General features: G+C 39.7%; 1 protein-coding gene across 1 annotated transcript in view; it reads right to left on the bottom strand.

The window, feature by feature from the left end:
* The window catches only part of cox10 (cytochrome c oxidase assembly factor heme A:farnesyltransferase COX10), a 35353-nt gene extending 23556 nt beyond the window's left edge, over positions 1-11797 (bottom strand). Inside the window, exons 1-4 of the mRNA XM_085170312.1 lie at positions 11665-11797; positions 10281-10423; positions 9700-10096; positions 8668-8792 (exon numbers count right to left, since the gene is read on the bottom strand). Coding sequence (XP_085026438.1) covers positions 8668-8792; positions 9700-10096; positions 10281-10423; positions 11665-11695 — 696 coding nt within the window. The 5' untranslated portion in view covers positions 11696-11797. The remainder of the gene's footprint in view (positions 1-8667; positions 8793-9699; positions 10097-10280; positions 10424-11664) is intronic.
* Between the last annotated feature and the right edge of the window lie 6506 nt (positions 11798-18303).

Here is an 18303-nt window from a genome sequence, read left to right as displayed (position 1 = left end):
TCTGAGGCTACAAGAGATCCATTTGTACAGTTTGAAATGGACTGGCACCCCACAGTTGACAAAGACAAAAGGCTTTAAAGAAATTAACTATTAAACAGGGCTGTCTAGTTAAATATTCATTTTAATCCAGCGCTAACAGAGAGATACCCATCTAGTCCTTTTGGTCCCATCTTGCTAGGCAATTAAAAAGGAATTTTCATTCTTTCTCTCGGGCTGAATTAACAGCTTGGAGGGGACCGTCGAAAGGAAAAGCCAAAAAGTATGTATGTCAAAGATCAGCTTTCTCTTTTGTCTTAAATGCACTGGTGGAAAACAAGATCTTACGAATGGCAGCTGTGGTTTATCTGTGGGGGGTGTCTTTCCGCTGTTGTTAAAATGCACACTTAGCAAAAGCCTCGATGCATTTGACCTCTAACTTAGTAAAAGCAGTCAACAAAATGTTACAAACTAAATCATTTGACAGACAATAAATGAACATTCAGCCCATACAATAAATACAATGAAGCTACAACTGCAGTAAAACGCCTAGTTTTGACTCAAATTCTCTTTTCGTGTTTGTATTATGATTGTATAACTATTATCGTTGCTGTTTTTAGCAGATGACGATATAAACACAGAGTCACAATTCTGAACTGATGCAGAAAAGGCAACAACTCATCACAGGATAAGAGAGATTAAGGCTCCTCTTCACGATACAGCGATACAGCCAAAGCTATCAAGCAGATCTAATGACCGTCAGCTGAGTGTGTCACTGTTTCAGTCATACTGTCAACACAGGAAAGATCCTTTGGTCTATCCACCCATCATAAAACCTGCTACATGGCACCGACAGAAGAGCGATGCTTTTTCTGTGTCGACACAGCAAAACTAATAAAGGTTATACCAAGTGGAGTCTACTGAACCACAGTTGCATTTTTACATATATGGATAAATGTTTAGGCCTCTTGTAATTATCAAAAATAAATGGACAGAAATCAGCTTAACAACCGAGGGTAACCCTGGGGAAAAAAAACAGGTTCGGCTGCTTTCTATTCCCAATCCTCGAAACTGGAGGGATGGAACAACAATCCTTGCAATTTCACCCGACGTGCTACACTGTGTTTTAGGAGAATTCCACTTGCAGCTACACATTCTGTCGTCTTAAAAATAGGAGACTTTTGCCTTTCTTGCTTTCTTTTCTTCACATCTTGCTGCACAGGGCAAATTGGGAAAACAGGAAGTCAGACACAGAAGCACAATAAAACAAAAAAAAGAATCTGGTCAACTTTCAAAATAAAAGACCACCTGCAGACTATATGCTTTGCTTGAGCAATGCTCACTGTGTGATTTTGAGATATTTTTATATATTTAAGTATAGCCCATGGCAAGAGTAGTCTGATAACATGTCTAGCAAATATCTTAAAATTACATTTAAAAAAATTCCCCAATCATTATACCCAGCAGGCAGTTGGACAATGTATCAGCTGAAATCCTGGTACTAAAACAGCATACAGCCCTTCTGACACGCAGACTTAGTGTTCAGTTATGTTGGCTTCAGCGATCCTTTCAAAGAAAACGCAAGTATGTACTGGGACATAAAGGACAAGAGGACAACTTTAGTTTGTTCTAAAGTTTAGAACTGCCCGATAGTTTTTATTTAGGGACTCAAATCTACTGATTTTACATAACCACAGTAATTTGTCTGACTGCTCTCTGAACACTACAATAGCTGGACTATGCACAGAAAAGAGCTACATGCTCTGCAAAATACTTCCAAGATGGATGCAATTATAGATTAGGAGCCAGCATTTTAAACTTACCCGTTGAGTGAATACACTGTAATAAATGCATTTTTTTATGCTGAGGTTATCTGAATTTAACTAAGTGCAATTTCAGGACTTTAACCAGGACCAGCTTGAAAATATTAAATCAGAGTAGTTCAAAAACTCAGATTACATTATGGATTACATTAGATATACCACAAAGCAAGGGAAATTCCTGGTTTGATTCAGATCACATTACAGGTGACAGCATACCAATCTGACATCCAAAGCTTTTGATAAACATGATTAAAAAGATGACTGCCACTTCAAACAAAACACAGATGCTAGCTACAGAATAAGACTGCATGTAAGAACGCGTTTGAAATAGAGGACTGTGTTGGAGTTCTTTCATTGTTAAAAGCATGCGCGTCTGCTTGTTATGGAGGGTTAAAATGACTACGCTTCATTGTGTAAACAGATCATTTAGAATCAATTCCTGTTATTCTGCTGATTAAAAGGTACATTTAGAAACGTGAAAAGGATCAGAATAAGCTCTCAGCACTGTCATATTACCCATTTCTTTATATTTTGATAGTAAAACAGGAAATAGGTGCAGCCATTTCTTAAAACATCTGAAAACTTGCGTGGAAATACATATAACAGTTTAAACTCTCATAATTTCTTTAAGCAGCCTCCAGGAACAGTTCTCTAGACTTCTTGAAGGACATTCAAAGCTCTTCTTTGGATGACGGCTGCCTTTAATTCCATAATGAGAGGTCTGGCATAGGTGGAGGCCAATCCACGACTGATGGTGTTTTATATCCAGTTCGGTTTTTACTGCACTGGCAGTGAGACTGCAATGCTGAAGCTGTTGTCAGGCAGACACTTTCCAGATGGTACTGCGCAGCGGATCAAAATGATTGTACTTTTCTGCACTGAGAATTCCATCAATTTTGACAAAATTCCCAACATCACTGCATTGAATCTGCAAACCATGACAGAGCCTCTACTATGTGTTACAGATGGCTACTGTGCCTCTACAGACCTCTTTTGTAGATGTAGATGACAATTTGAAACACAAATCTCAAATTTGGAATAATCATTTCATAAGATATGTTGCCACTGATTTTCAAGTGTCAACTGACGGAACAGATTCATCTCTCAGGTCTCCTGTCAGGATTTCTTCTTTCAAAGACAGTTCATCTAGTGCCCTGGGAATCACCTTGCTTGTGCAAAAAAATACTATTTTGTGCTGGTCAGACTGTGTTATCCTCTAAAATTGGTCAGGTACAAGGATGGACTAAAATGAGCAGCAAATGTCCAAAGAAAATTTCTGGAAGAACTTCAGAAAGACAACAACAACAAATGCCAAGAAAGTCTGGCTCCTTGGAAGGAAAATATAAAGAAATGAGGTGTGGCTCAAAACCTTTAACCAGTATTGTATTTTAAAAATTTTAGGAAAAAGCAAACCAAACACACCGCTACACAGAAATAGACTGGAATTTATATCGTTTTCTTTTAGCCTTTCTGACCAACTCAAAGTGATTTCGACCGTATTTAACCACATATTCGTACACAGCTGTATTATATACACTGGTAACACGTGATTCTCTGCACAGCCTGTGCGTGTGTTCAGTCATGCACCAATCTACTCTAAAAGGGCTGGCCAAGATGCATCGAGAAGGAAGCATGCTGCGAGGGTAAATAATGCATGCCTACACAGGACATGAGAGAAGGCTGTAGCTTCAAGTGTGTGGAGTGCATGGGCAGGGGGCTTGTGGGGGCTCGCTTGTGCGTGCCAGCCTCAGACAGCTCACCACAGAGCAGACGCGCAGAAACGAAATCTCTGTGCCTTCTTAACAAAGACAGAAATGACACCAGTCAGCCGCAGAGAAAGCCAGCTTGAATTTTCATCAAAACAAACACACAAAGTGACGATGCTGCCAAAATAGCAGAGCAGTAATTATTTGACAGTAAAAGGCCATATCGGGTTATATTATTTACACTGCCGGGGACTTCAGACCACCCCTCGGTATTTTAGGCTCTAGCCTCAAACTCTCATCTGACCCAATTATCCAATTAGCTGAAGTAGTGGCCAGACTAGAAGCCGATGACAGCTGGAACACCTGCAGTTGCTGCTCTCGGTGTGGGGTCCAGGAGTTACGTGACCCCGGCAAAAGGCATATTTTAACTAATCTGAGCTACAGTGTAAACATCACAGACACTCTGCTCAAGAGGAAGCTGCAAACCTCTGAGGTAGTCATTCCTTACAGAGTCCAGTCTGTGTGAAGTATTCCTCATTTTCTGACTTCATTGGAAATCTAAGCTACTTTAACTGGAAGGTCAAATAATTAAATCCCTTTGCTCTCGGACGACACTGTAAGACAGACATGACAGCATTAAGCCTTTTGACTGTGGCAGGGAACTCTAGACGACAAAACGCCATTGTTACGTGACTTCCAGCGCTTACACCCTTCCGTCAGTTTCCTAAATAGAGTAACATCTTAAAAAGAAACCACAACATTGCAGTTTGCCCTACGGGCACTTCCAAGTTGGACAAAAACCAGCCTTGCTTTTGATAGCTCAACTCAAGCTCTCTCTGCCAAAGCATTTCTTTCTCCCTCGGGGCACTTTCCTCCTTCCCTCAAGGTGGTTCAACAACTCTGGTCATACTGCTGTGCCTCTTCAGATGCTGAACATTAAGGGATTAGGGCGGAGCGGCAGAATCCATCGGAAGTAATCTTCACAAGAGTTTTTATCTGCTTTGATTTGTCTGTCAAGCTTTTGTTTGATTTACTTTTTGTATATTAAAAAAGTTCTTTGATCACACCGAACCACGCTATTAGTGAAGCCCCAGTATTTTTAAGATGAAAAGAATTTTTTTAAAGTCAGGAGATCAGAAGATGGGATGTTTGTCTTCTCCATTCCTTGATTTTCTGGATTATCAATAACAAATGCATAACCAAGGTGTTGAGCTCAACTGCAGCCAGGTGAGGTTACATCTTAGAAAGAGGTGTAAAGTATGATCGCAGTGACAGTGCAGCTGGCAATTATATAACAAACAACATCCCAGCTGCTTCTGTGCATATAATTACATTCTCATCCAAACAAAGCAAAACAAACAACAACTGTTGGATTGTCTGTAGAAGGCCACGTACTTTTTATACCAGCCGAGCCGAGGGAAACGAACACAAACCACACTAAACAGGTTTGCTTTTCTGACAGTGTTTCTTCTTTTAAATCACCTTTTAAGGTTTCCGCTTGCATGACTTTCAACCTACTTCAAAGTCAACTTCCCTTCAAGACAGGTGGTTAATTTGTCTGAAAAAATAAGCTCATCTCAAACTCCTTCCAATTAAGACTATGATGACATGCAAAATGTGCCCACAGAGAACGAGGGATAAAGAAGGAGAACGAATCCAACTTGTGTGGGGGATCCGGCTCACATACCCAGCATCTAGCCACAAAAAGGGATGTCTTGGGCTCAGAGTAAACACTGATGGATTTCAGGCTTAAATACTCAAGGCCATTTGTGAAAACAGAGAGGAGTAATATTGCCACCGGGATCTCCTTACACGACATTGTGTATTTATCTTCAAAAACCATGTGAAGCATTCCCAAAATACTATACGTTCTTCCATGTGACACTTTTACCCACATTAATGAGGCAAAATGAACTGGGAGATGTGTTACGCCATTTATATCAGCCTCTTTCACATTCCTGAATTCAAGACATATCAGTTTAAATCAACAATTATTCTGTGTTTTTGTAAGTGTATGCTGCAGGAAAAATAGACTATACGTCTAGAGTTTTAACAGAATATTTGACTATCTGGCCATTCAAAATAAAGGACAAAAAGGGAGTACCTGCTATGTGTTGCGGAAGTAAATACAAGGAATGCACATTCAAGGTCATGCTGAAACAGCTGAAAGCCACAATAAAAGCAATTACCTGGAATGCATGACACTTCTGAGACAGTTTTATCCTTCCATGCAGAGATATACACCCCACATACCTCTCATCTATCAGTCAGAAGCCACTCAGTAGGGAATCCTAGGAAGAAAGCACTGCAGCCACCTGAACCTGTGCAGCCATCAAGCTTACAAGGGGTATTCTTGCTCCACTCACTGAACATAGCGCTTGACAATTTTCCCTGTCATCCTTGAATGCATCTCTACACCCTCTACATCTCTGCAAACCTGTAGCAATGGGACTCAGGACTGTAACATTATGCATATGAAATCAATGATCTCACTCAAGCAGTGGCACACAAAGACAGAAGGATCAACTACAGTGATGCCACAGTTTTTCATCATCAGGTTCTTGTGTGAAGTTGACCAGACAAAAGTCCCTGAGCCACCTTTTGAATATACATGAATAGTAAGTCAGAGGTTCTTTAGAGTCAAAGGAGCTCAAAAGGAAATTGAAAACAGAATGATCTCTGAGTATTTTCATGGTGTGAATAATGAATAGGCCTGAATGTTTAATGTACGCTAACTGGTAGCTTTATTAGTGGCCTGTTCATCTGCTTGTTAACGTGAATATGTAATCAGCCAATTCAACGGTAGCAACCCAATGCCTTTAGTTCAAGCTAAGCATCAGAATGAAGGAGATGAGGGACTTTGAAAGTGGTATAGTTGTTGGTGCACAGATACAGTAACTCAAATAACCCCTGTCACAAGCAATATATGCATAAGAGCAGCAAGAAGAAGAGGAGAGGCTACAGGAGGAGACTATCACAAAGGGTGCTACGTCAATAATCAGTAAGTCAATAAGAAAAAGAAACTGAAGCTACAATTGCCACAAGCTCAGCAGAAGTAAGGAAACACATCACCTGATCTGATGAGCCTTTCTGCTACAATATTCAGTGGTTCATACTGGCAGTGTATAGTGCATATTTATACTTTCTTGGCACACAAATGAGGATTGTGTAAATGCCATCGCCTGCCAGACTATTGCTGGTGACCATGTCCTTCCCTTTATCTTCTGATAGCAGTTTCCAGCAGTATGATATGTCATGTCACAAAGCTCAAATCATCCCAGCTGACAAATCTGCAGCAGCTGTGTGATGCTATCATGTCAACAGGCGTCCAAATCTCTGGGAAAAGTTTTCAGCACCTTGTTGATTCTGTGCCACAAAGAATTCAGGGAGTTCTTTGAGTGCCTTGAGGTCCTACCTGAACATTAAGCCAACCAGAGATACACCTGTGGTGTCAACGTAGAATGAGAAAAAAGTGACTCATTCATTAAAAGTAAATGACAGATTTTGCAGATCCTCCCAGAAGAGGGGCGTGATGTGGATCCAACTGCATTTACTCAGGTCTAGGGTTTAAAAATGACAATACTAGGCTGCTCCTCAAAATTGTAATTTCTATTCTTTGTTTTTGCCTTTTTTTTTTTTTTACAATAGAAACCTTAATTCTATGTATTTTCAGGTCTTAACACACATTTATTCAATTTGCAAGTAGATCGAGGCACTAAAGGGAAATACCGCAGTTTCAGTGAAATATGAAGCCAAGTTGTAGCCTAACCTCAGGCCGAGTTAGTGGAGTAAATGAAGATTGACAGGACGGATGTCAAGGAGGGCAAACAAATACAGGGACTCGCGTGGCACGAACAGTGGCTGCCGCCTCTTGCATCACTCAACGCTATGAATGTCTAGGAGCTCAGGCCTGGGCTCAACTATTTGGCGTGGAAAGAGGGAGACATTTTTCAAATACCTCAAGGATATTTACACACCTGCATAGTGTGAGGTGTACCGAGGAGTCAGTTCTGTTTCAGAGACAATACGATTTTAACCCTAGCAATGGACTGATTGACTCTATTCAGGTCCCAGCAACAAAACCGTGTAAACATCTGCACATTCATATTCATAGACGTCTGCACCTAAATGGCACAATGCAAGTTTACGTCCGAGATGATCAGCGTTAGTACAAACTCGTTGACTTCCTGGCATTTCACGGTTGCAAAACAGTGAACACGTGACTGAATCACACTGCTAGGAAGCCAGGGTGGGGGAAGGGGAGTCTGTTTCAAGGCCATGAACCTGTAGGGTAATCAAGGTCTTTGTCAAATTATAGGCCAAGAACACCACTAACCACAGTTCAATCCAGGGCTGAAGAAGAGGTCACCCATTATGTGAATATTATTAAGTCAGAGAGAATTCCGATGTACAACATCAACATTAGAGAGCAAGAGAAGGCCCTACTTTAGGCATTCTAAGTGTCTAAGTACACTAGCTCCCCTTTGTTTAAACCTTCAAAAAAGCTTTCAGCGTGGAACTAATAATAGCATTACAGTTAGCTCAATGCATTTTTGAAATGCGTAGCTAAAGAGGAATGTAGGCTGGGTAAATAAGGGGATGTGCTGGTCCGTTTAGCGTTTTTTGGAACATCTCTTAAAACAACTTAAAAAGAAAACGGTGGATGTGGGTCTCGGTCAACAGGCATGTTGTCATAACATGTCTACAAAAAAACTATATTACACAACTTCAAGGCCAACGAATATCAGGCCAGTTCTGGGACGGGTCACTTTTGTTCCAAAAGGAAATTGGTACTAAAAATCAAAGTGATTCAAGACCACAAACATCTGCAATGTTTACAGCGATTCTTGAAGCAGTTAAAACAGCCCATGTGTTTAATATTTCTTGCTTTCTGGGACTTCTGTATTTGCAGGAAATTTAGCTGAGATTAACACAGGAGTAACTGCTCCTTGTTGAACTGCATACTCAATGACAATTTATTGATGAGTTGTTGGTTAAAATTCACTGCCAAACTATGAAAGCTGATACAATGTTTGTTTAAGCTCAAATGATTTTAATGCATATATGGTGACTAGAATTTCTTAGTTTGTGTAAAAACCACATGCTAATATGTACAAAGGTGTGTGTGTGTATATATGTATGTTTGAAAGAAGAAAACAAACCTGGTTAATTGAGTTGGCAGCACAAGAGGCAAGGCCTGTTCCCAAAGATGACACGAAAAACATGACTGGATCAAAGGGCACCGGAGCCATTGCAAAGCCGGCAGCTGCAGTTGTAACCACCAGAGCTGAAATAACGAAGGTGATAAAAAGAAAAGAAACAACATAATCCATTCTAGTTTCTCGGAGTATTATCTCTCCAAAATAATATGTAAAACATTTAATATCCCTAGAAGTTTGATTCAGTGTAAACAAAAAGAAAGCACATAGTAGGACAAGACAAACTGCAAAACAATAGATTTCAGCTTGTTCCCCTTTTCATGCACCTTATCTAAAAACTAACAGAATGACTTTAAGGTCTTGTATTAAAACTACTGACTCCAATTGCTCCAAAGCTCTACTTAAATATGTAAAGTGATGGATTTATTGTTATAACCCATTGCGATACAGAGGGAAATGAATTACAGTGACTCTCATGAAGACGATCAGTCCCACTGACTCACTCACCGAATGACTGGCATGAATCCCTGTTTATTATATTACTAAGCACAACAACATAGTCATGTCTATGTGCACATTTAACCCATCCACAGTAATCTTGTACATTTTTCTATTTATTTGACTGGTGTTCTTTACTTACTCAATTTTTACACAATGTCAGTGATTCTGTATGGATGTCGGGATAAGTGTTTGCATGTTATTTCCTTTAGTTCATCGTCAATTCTAGCTTTGCACAATTCACAGTAAACAATCCCTTTATCTTCTTATACTGGGCCTTGGTGGAGCCAGTCAAGCCATTTTAGTTCAGCTTTCTCCTGATTGGCTGCCCCTATCAAACAGAAGGTCTCAAAACCAGATAGGTGAGTTTGCTGTGCTCAAAACCAGAGTTGTGTGCCCGAGATGACAACATAAAACATCCCTCCTCCCTAATATGAATCCAACAGTAGGAAAAGCTTTTTAAAGTATTTAGAACAGCCTGAATATTGAGTCAACTAATATTGTAATAATAAAATATATAAGTGTTGAATACTCTACCTGTTAGTTTAATTTTTGAAAGTCTTGCATAGATATCCGGTAAGTCAGTCCTATCAACCTTCAGCTGCTTCCACTGTCTATCTAGACGTGCCTGTTTTTCTTCTTCAGTCTCAACCCGGACATGTGGAGGCTCATCTGAAGTTCCAGTCATATGGGAAACGGAAACATTCTGCGCTGCTGCATTTTCTGCAGTGTGCTTCAAGATGGAGAGTTTATCTTGAGGCTTATGGGTTGCATCCTCTGCCTGTGGACCAGCATCTGTAGCTGCAGGATTGATGGTTGGTACTCGCTCCACTTGCCTTTCAACGCTGTCATCTCTCTCATCCACAATAGTCAGAACAGGTGCTTGTTTGGGGATGGCTCGCTGGTGAAGCTCACTTGTGTTCTTTGAAACATACTGGGGAAAAAAACAAAAGCAAGGAGACTTATTGGGTAAATATTTTCTAATGGCAAAAAAGAGGCAAAAGAAGAAACTCCGCTAGCCTCAGAATACTGGGATAAATCAGCATTAACGATAAGCAAAAATGTTTAATAAATTGATTTTACGAGATACAATACGTTCGAAGACGACAAGATGATACCTGACGTTTGAGGAAGTTAAAATGTTGATACGTCAGCCAGTTTGAAGGATCTCGTCTGTGCAACTGAATAAGGCTGCGAGTAATCTGGTTACATCGAGGAACATTTCGAGCTAGTTTCTGTTTCACACTTACACCAACAAAACCTACAAGAAACGCAAGACATTAAAAATTATTAAAATTCAGTTTGGTTAGATTATCTTGGTCATTAAAAACTAAAACATGCTTTAATCAAAATTTATCTGGGCAACATTTGTTGCCCAGATACATTTTGCTGCTCATTTCAGCATTTCAGTATCCAAGAGAACACCACAGTCAATTTACTACTGAACGATCCCATTGCTCTTATTTGAAAATTTAACCAGCTAGCTCATCCCACCTCATGTACCTTTCTCTGGCAAGGTAACCTGCTCAGTGCGGTGGTGATCTTTGTCATTCAGCTACCTGTTGGCTGTAAAGATCAGAAGGTTTGCTGCAAGCTCTAAGACCACTAAATTGCATTTGCAGCAGGCGGAGACTTGTTTTATATGTTTAACCAAGGCTGCAGAGCAGAAAACAACCTTGTTGCTACATGCAGTTCAAGAAAGAGGATTTGGAAATTAGCAGGGAAACTGCTTAATTGCTACTTATTTTTTTTTACTATTTGTTTTAAAAAAGCATGGGTGTTCATCTTTTTGTGCTCACACCCTACTGCCACAAATACTGTGAGAAATACTAGAAACCATGAGGAAAAAGCACATTTACTCTATGGACAGGAGGGGAAATGACCAAATAAAATGAATGGATGGACAGACAGATAAAATAAAACACAATCAGCATCCTTTGACGTGGTTTTCATACCACTGATGCAATGCCACAACTCAGAGATATAGATTTCGTTATGCTACTAGCCTTCCTAAACATTAATCCGACCCACCAAACTTACTTTCACATTAGTGGTAACACTATCGCTGTTATTTTTATTAAAGACGATAGCTCAAACACAGCGAATCCTACTGTGGATAAAACGTTATCCTAAATTGCTGTTGACAGTGTCCTTAGACCGACTGGCGAAGCATCGAAGTTATGTCCAATATTGACTCTTCTTAAGGGTAAACGTTCAGTATTTTGACACCGCAGGTGCAATGATAGCCACAGTCGCTATATAGCCTTCTTCCCCCCCCCCCCTTTGTATATGCGACCGACTTCTGCCTGGGGCGCATACCCTCTATAAACAAGGTCAATGCTAGCCTATTGCCTACAGCTCAGTTGCATCTAGTTACCTAAATGCTAAGCTAGTGGGCTAGCTTATGCCTTAGCATCAAGAGCTGATTTAAGCCGCCGCAGATTAAAGTTGCGCTGAAAATAATGTCCCTTTGAACCAGATACAAATTTTATTGCATGTTACCTGACAGCCTGCTACATGGTGTTTTATACATGATCGCGAATCATAAAACCGGTCCCCGTTACGACCCCTTCACATGCAGCGAGCCGCCATTTTGACCTCCTTAGATAAAAACAAGTACTTCCGGGGGACGAGATGTTAAACAGGGAAGTGAGATTGGACGAACCGCAGGCACGTGAGAGGTTAGTATTAAGACACCAACAACCTCACCTAAAATTGGTGCAGTTATTATAACAAATAATATTTAACACATATTACTTGTAACATATTTTTAAACTCAGGCTAAAATAAATAAATAAATAAATAAATATATATACACATACATACATACATATACACATACATACATACATATACACATATATATATATATATATATACATATACATATATATATATATATATATATATATATACATATACATATATATATATATATATATATACATATACATATATATATATATATATATATATACATATACATATATATATATATATATATATATATATATATATATATATATATATATACATATATATACATATATATACATACATACATACATATATATATATATATATATATATATATATATATATATATATATATATATATATATATACTTAAGCAAGTAAGGTTTCATGTCATGGGTGATTCTAGGTTCAAACTTCTTGTCGAGCTCAGCTCCCAGACATAATGTCATGCATGCAGTGCCTTGTAATCAATATCAATGAAATATTCTGCTTGCAAATGTAATCAGCTCTTTTGATATTTGCAAAGCTCAATTCAGTTGAATACACATCACAATGTTACCCTCAAAGGCAGCCTAATTAGTTGGATGACCTCTTTTAGTGTCTAAGAATAATTCAGAATGAATAATCAGACGTTTCAATCTAATCTCCACGTTTTATGGTGGAGCCTTTGGTTATCAATCCTGCAAAGGCTCAGTCATTAAAGAAGTATAACTAAATGACTATTTAGAAAAAACAGATCAGATAAAAAACATGCACATTATTTCAGTCTCTTAATCACATAGAGGCAGTCCACCAAATCATCAAGCACATAAAAAGTAGCTTTATTCATTACAGACACTAGAAAATCACCCTGCCACTCCACAAATCTGTACACAAAGCAAACTAGTAATAGAGGTTTTTCATATTGAAGTTTTTGCATTCATACACACCCTCTTTTTATTATGCAGACTCAGCACAGAGCATCATGTACCCCGATTTCACTAGTGGATAATAGATTTGTAGTTGTTACATTGCCAAATCCTACATAATGTGACAAAGAGAAAGGCATGTTATCCAAAAACTTAGCATAATGTGCTGTGGAAACTGAAATAGGAAGAATAGACCGAGGTATGCTAGGTCTTACAAAGTAATGAAACCAGATCTGAAACTTGAGGTACCATCAGATTTTGAATCCCGATGAACAACACCATGTGGCAAGTGTCTGACTGGCAATGACTTCTTTTTTGTCAGCATGATATTGATCCCAAACTCACTGCCAATGCAGTAAAACCCTATCTGGAAACACACTGGGGAATACTATCAGTCATGGATAGGCCTCCCCAGTACCCAGATCTGAGTGGTGTTGAAGCAGTGTGGAATCATCATGACAGAAAACGGAACAAAAAAGCTTTAAAAAACGTAAAAAATTGCCAAATGCACTCTTCACTGCCTTTATTTTTCACATTGGCTTTAGTCAATACTTTTTAATAAAACAGTTTTAATCACAGAAGAGGACACTGATTGGTCAGTGGATTGTAGAGCTCATATTCAATGTAAAGAAAAAACATTCATTGTTGCTTAACAGTTGTGCACTATAAGAACTATAGTGAACTATACAAGACCGGGTCATTATTTAGAGTATATTGACTCATCTGACAAGCATGTTTTCTGTTATGAATGGCCTTGATGTGAGTATTCTTTGCAGTTGTTATATTGTTGAAGGACTGAAATCGTACTGCAATCCAAGCAAGGCATCCAATTCTCCTGATTCATCCCAATCATTTCACTGTACGGCCAACTCCTCTTTCCCTCCTAAGATTATACAGTGTAATCTTCATGCACCATCAAGATGCAATGGCTGATAAATGACAACAATACACAAAGCCATTCAAGTACCAGCATGAGAGCACCTTTATTACAGGATATAACCGTTATGTTCTGTTCTTCAATATTTCCTTCCACAATGACCCATCCTGCAGCTTTACATTTGGTTTCGTTGTGAGGGGTGAAGAAGAGGTTATTGCTTAATATTATGGCCTATAATTTACATCTAGGTACAGTTATACAACTCTAGTTTTCCATGCCCGCTTTATAAGAACACAGATGCTTTAGGTATAGAGCTACCGAGTTTATGGCAAAGCATCCAAATTCAATCTTTGGTGCAGCAATGTCACAGATGCCACCAGTGAATAGTGTTATTAATAGAATATAAGGGACTAATATTAACAAATAGGCAAGCAAGACAAACTGCTCTTCTGGACTGGAACTGAATAATATTTTTCATTGCACCTGAGAATATTAAAGATCTATCAGTGAGTACAAACTCACAGATACAGGGGAGTAACTGCCAAGGAGCCAGCTCGCATAGCCTTCTGCCTAATCATTAGTCTGGCAGCTAAATTTGGCATTTCTTAAAGGTAAATACAGGCTTTGTGTTAAGATACTGAAAAACGAGACTGATAAGGTTTTATAAAACTTTGGATGTTGTTCTCTTAAAGGCAGAAGGGCAGGAAGCTTCACTTGTTTAGATAATTGCACGGTGCACTCCAGTGGGTAAAGACAAAGCTAATCATGCTTTTAACTCCTTCTGTCCATAAGGCAGACCAAAAGACAGGATCTTAAGAACAGATGGGCAAAGTGGAGTAGAATAGTTCTGAAACAATAGGTTTCTAAGGGTTTTTTCAACCTACTGGGGACTTTCAAAGGATTTCTACTGTTATTCTAGCCCTGATGGTGGTCTCAGTATGAGGGCTTTTGTCATGATGCTTTCACTGCTTTTTGAAAAAAAAGAATGAAGTGGCTGTAAACATCTTCTCTGGGGAGAAACAAGTAAACAAAAGGAGTCAAGGCTTGCATTGTCAGAGTGACATAGTTTATCAGAGAGCAGGCTGATGTCAGCCAGAGAACATTAGGCTTCAAAGAAAGTACTACACCCACTGCAACGGGGTTTAGTCCTGCAAAGCTATGCAGACTATAATTCCTGATTGAATCAGCTGCAATTACAGCTTTTAGGCTCTGACCTTTTAGGCCAGGGATAGAGTGCAATTCAGCCCCTCACGTACATGGAAGGAAAACAATTTGGAGTCATCTATTAACTTTGTTTGGCTGGTGTCTGATCATCAGCAACCAGAAACATTAAAAGTGCTATGGTGGTTGCACTACTGTAAGGGTAAAGAACACAGGGTATGCTTTCAATACTCACAAACATGAAAATTGACAGATTAATTGGAAAAAAGAAAATTAATAGACATTACTAACCAAGGGCCAGTTGCTCCTTACAAATAGGCCTGCTGGAAAAAAAAATGTGGCCCTGGTTTTACATGTTTCACACTGGCGCACGAACTGACCACATATAATGAAACACTCTCCTCCCAAGCCTCAATAAATGGCCTAGTCCAATAACAGAGGTCTCACAGACCTGTCATCAGCTCAGTTCATCTGCTTGGATTTATAAGCACTGTGCCAGAGGTTTTAGTGCCATCACTAATCCCACAGGAATAGCCATCTGAATGACTGTGGAGTCAGACCTTCTAAAAAAACTGAAAAAGGCAGACAGTGCTACATAACTCCAAGCAGAAACAGATGCAGAGACACTTTTGTGTTTATAATTGATTTTCAAGGGCAACATTTTGTTGTCGTAGTGGGTCTAACAAGCTCCTGGCTGGCGCCCAGTTGCTCGTCAACCACACAGTGTAAGACGTACCAGCGATTCATTGCCCTACCCCCAGTGGGATGGCACCATGCTGGAATACTGACATCAACCATGGAATTTCCTTTTGGGACAGGCACTTGTTCCATTTTAAAATACACGGTGACTCGGTCTGAGTTGGTGAAGCATCCAAAACCTCCTCAGACGAACCGGTGTTCATCCTCAGCTGCCTGCTGGATGCCTGCCCTCTTTCCATGAACAACAGGTATTCTCAAGCCCTATGGCCACCAGTGTTTACGTTTGAAATCGCGGGTGTCTTTGTGGGCCTCCACGGTTAAGCTTCTAATTGGCCATGGCTCATCAATCACACAGCGCAACCCCGTTCACCCAAAATCTCATCCAAACAGCTAAGAGGAATGAGACCCATGGAATGGACTCTATGTCTCCCAAAGGCCTAAAAGTAGGCTTAGGGAGGGGCAAGTGGTTTGTGAGAAAACCACGCTTTTTCCAAGCTCATGTCAAGCAATGTATGTGTCTGTCCTTTGTCTTTCCTGACATGCACACATTCCTTCCCCGACAATAAACTAAATCTTATTGTATATTTACATTTGATTTCAATCAAAACAGATGAGGATGTCTGTGGCTTTACTTTTTCTTCCTTGCTATCTTCTATTGAACTTGGGCTGAATTGTTAACCAGGTGTTGACCAAAGAACCAAAGTTTTTTCATCCAATTATTTAGGAATAGCAGTGCTTGAAAAGTTAAAAGCCCAGTTACAGAGCATCCAACTACTTGATGCTTGGTAGTTTAGCGGTTCATCATGTCTGGGACCACAGTCCATATGCACACTCCAGACTGGGTCAAATGGGTCATCTCCCTAGTCAATGTGCAGCAGTTATTTGGTTTGGCTGAACTCTCAAAGTCCATGATTTGGCCACAGTGTAATGCAGAGCCCACAAATTTGTCAAGAGGGAAAAAAAGGTCTACAGTGTATGCGGTTTATGGGGTCACAGCAGAGCCTCCACATTTCTTCACAACCACAGACAACATGCGCAACACTCAGTGTGTTTTTTCCATTAGTCCTGGTGTGTTATTTATTTATTCCTCCATTTCCCTTTTCCTTTTTCCCCCACTAATACTTTTCATTCATTCATTCACCACAACAAGCTGTCTTTCCTAATGTTCGTCCCTGGGAACAGATGAAGGTCACGGTGATTTGCTGAAGATCAAGTCTGATAAGGACTGCAAACAAATCTGTGGTTCCCCTTGCCCTTTCAAAAACACAAACATACTAAACACCCCTGTAGCTGGTCCATGTCCAGTTCTCTTCAGTAACCAAGAGTAATCAGCCGTGTCATCCTTGTCGTAAATCTCCGGGCAGCAGCGGCTCCCAGCCCAGACGGGAATAGGCCTTGTTCAGTCGCACTTGCCTTCGCATCATAAATCCATGCCCGTCTTTGCGGGATCAGTTTCCTGCTTTGTGTGTATCTCCCAGCAGAGGAGTATATGGGGGGAAGCGAGGATATTTCAAGACCACCGTCTCCTGAAGGAGTCAATTTGCAAAATGGACTGTCTCTTCCTCCCTGCTGATATAATGCAGGGCTTTAAATGCTATTTTTTAACATCAGATGAAGATTTGAATCTTAGTCCTAGGCTTGAATCCGTTTCTGAAGTATAATTCTTTGCATTAGAAAATACAGTATAATATAATGTAATGCCAACTCATTGAGAAGACTCTGACATCTGTACAATGATTGGACACAAAAACAAGGAATACCATAAAAATATATCTCAAGCGTATTTTATATATTCAGGACTGTGAAAAAGTATTCGTTCCCCTCTTCTTTCCCTTTCATTTTTTTGCATATCTGTCACTTAAATGTTTCATCAAACTAAATTTAGCATTTAACAATGATAACCCAAGCCAATGCAAAATGAAGTTTTTATATGATTTCATTTATTAAAGGATCAAAGCTATCCAAACCTATCTGGCTCTTAGTGAAAAAGTTAACTAAACCTAATAACTGATTGTGCGAGCCTTGCAAGTAAGAACTGGAATCAAGTGTTTGTGATAGTTTGCAATGGGTCTTTCAAATCACTGTGGAGGAATTTTGGGCTGCTTTCTTGTGCAAAATTGTTGTCATTCCTCCCTCCCACATTCTTCCCTTACAGAATGCCTATCTGAATTAAAATCTCGGTTCATCTCTAATTTTCTTAAGCTCAATGAGGATAAAACTGAAATCCTCCTTATTGGCACTAAATCCAACCTAATGAAGACAAGTCATTTCTCACTCACTACTGATAACTCCACAGTTTTCCCTCGAGCCTTGGTGTCATCCTAGACAGTTCATTATCCTTTAAATCTCACATCAATAATCTCATCCGTTCTGCCTATTTCCATTTAAGCAACATTAACAGATTACCTCCTTCTCTTTCTGCCCAGTCTACGTCCATTCTTGTCCAGTCTCGTTACCTCCCACCTTGACTATTGTAATTCTGTCTTGCACTGTCTCCCGAAAAAATCCCTCCATAAGCTTCAACTGGTTCAAAACTACCAGAATCCCCTCCTACCAGCACATCACCCCTGTTCTTCAGGAACTTCACTGGCTCCCATTGAAATTCCGGATAATATACAGACTTCTTCTGCTCACCTTCAAGGCCATTCATAAGCTTGCACCTCCTTACCTTTCTGACCTGTTAAGCACTATCTTTTCTGCCCGCTCACTTCAATCCTCTTCTATGCAGCTTGCTGTGCC

Source organism: Neolamprologus multifasciatus, chromosome 8 (assembly GCF_963576455.1).
Source record: "Neolamprologus multifasciatus chromosome 8, fNeoMul1.2, whole genome shotgun sequence".
NCBI classification, from domain to species: Eukaryota; Metazoa; Chordata; class Actinopteri; order Cichliformes; family Cichlidae; genus Neolamprologus; species Neolamprologus multifasciatus.
The sequence above is the reverse complement of the archived record's forward strand: the minus strand, read 5'-3'. Positions and strand labels throughout refer to the sequence as shown.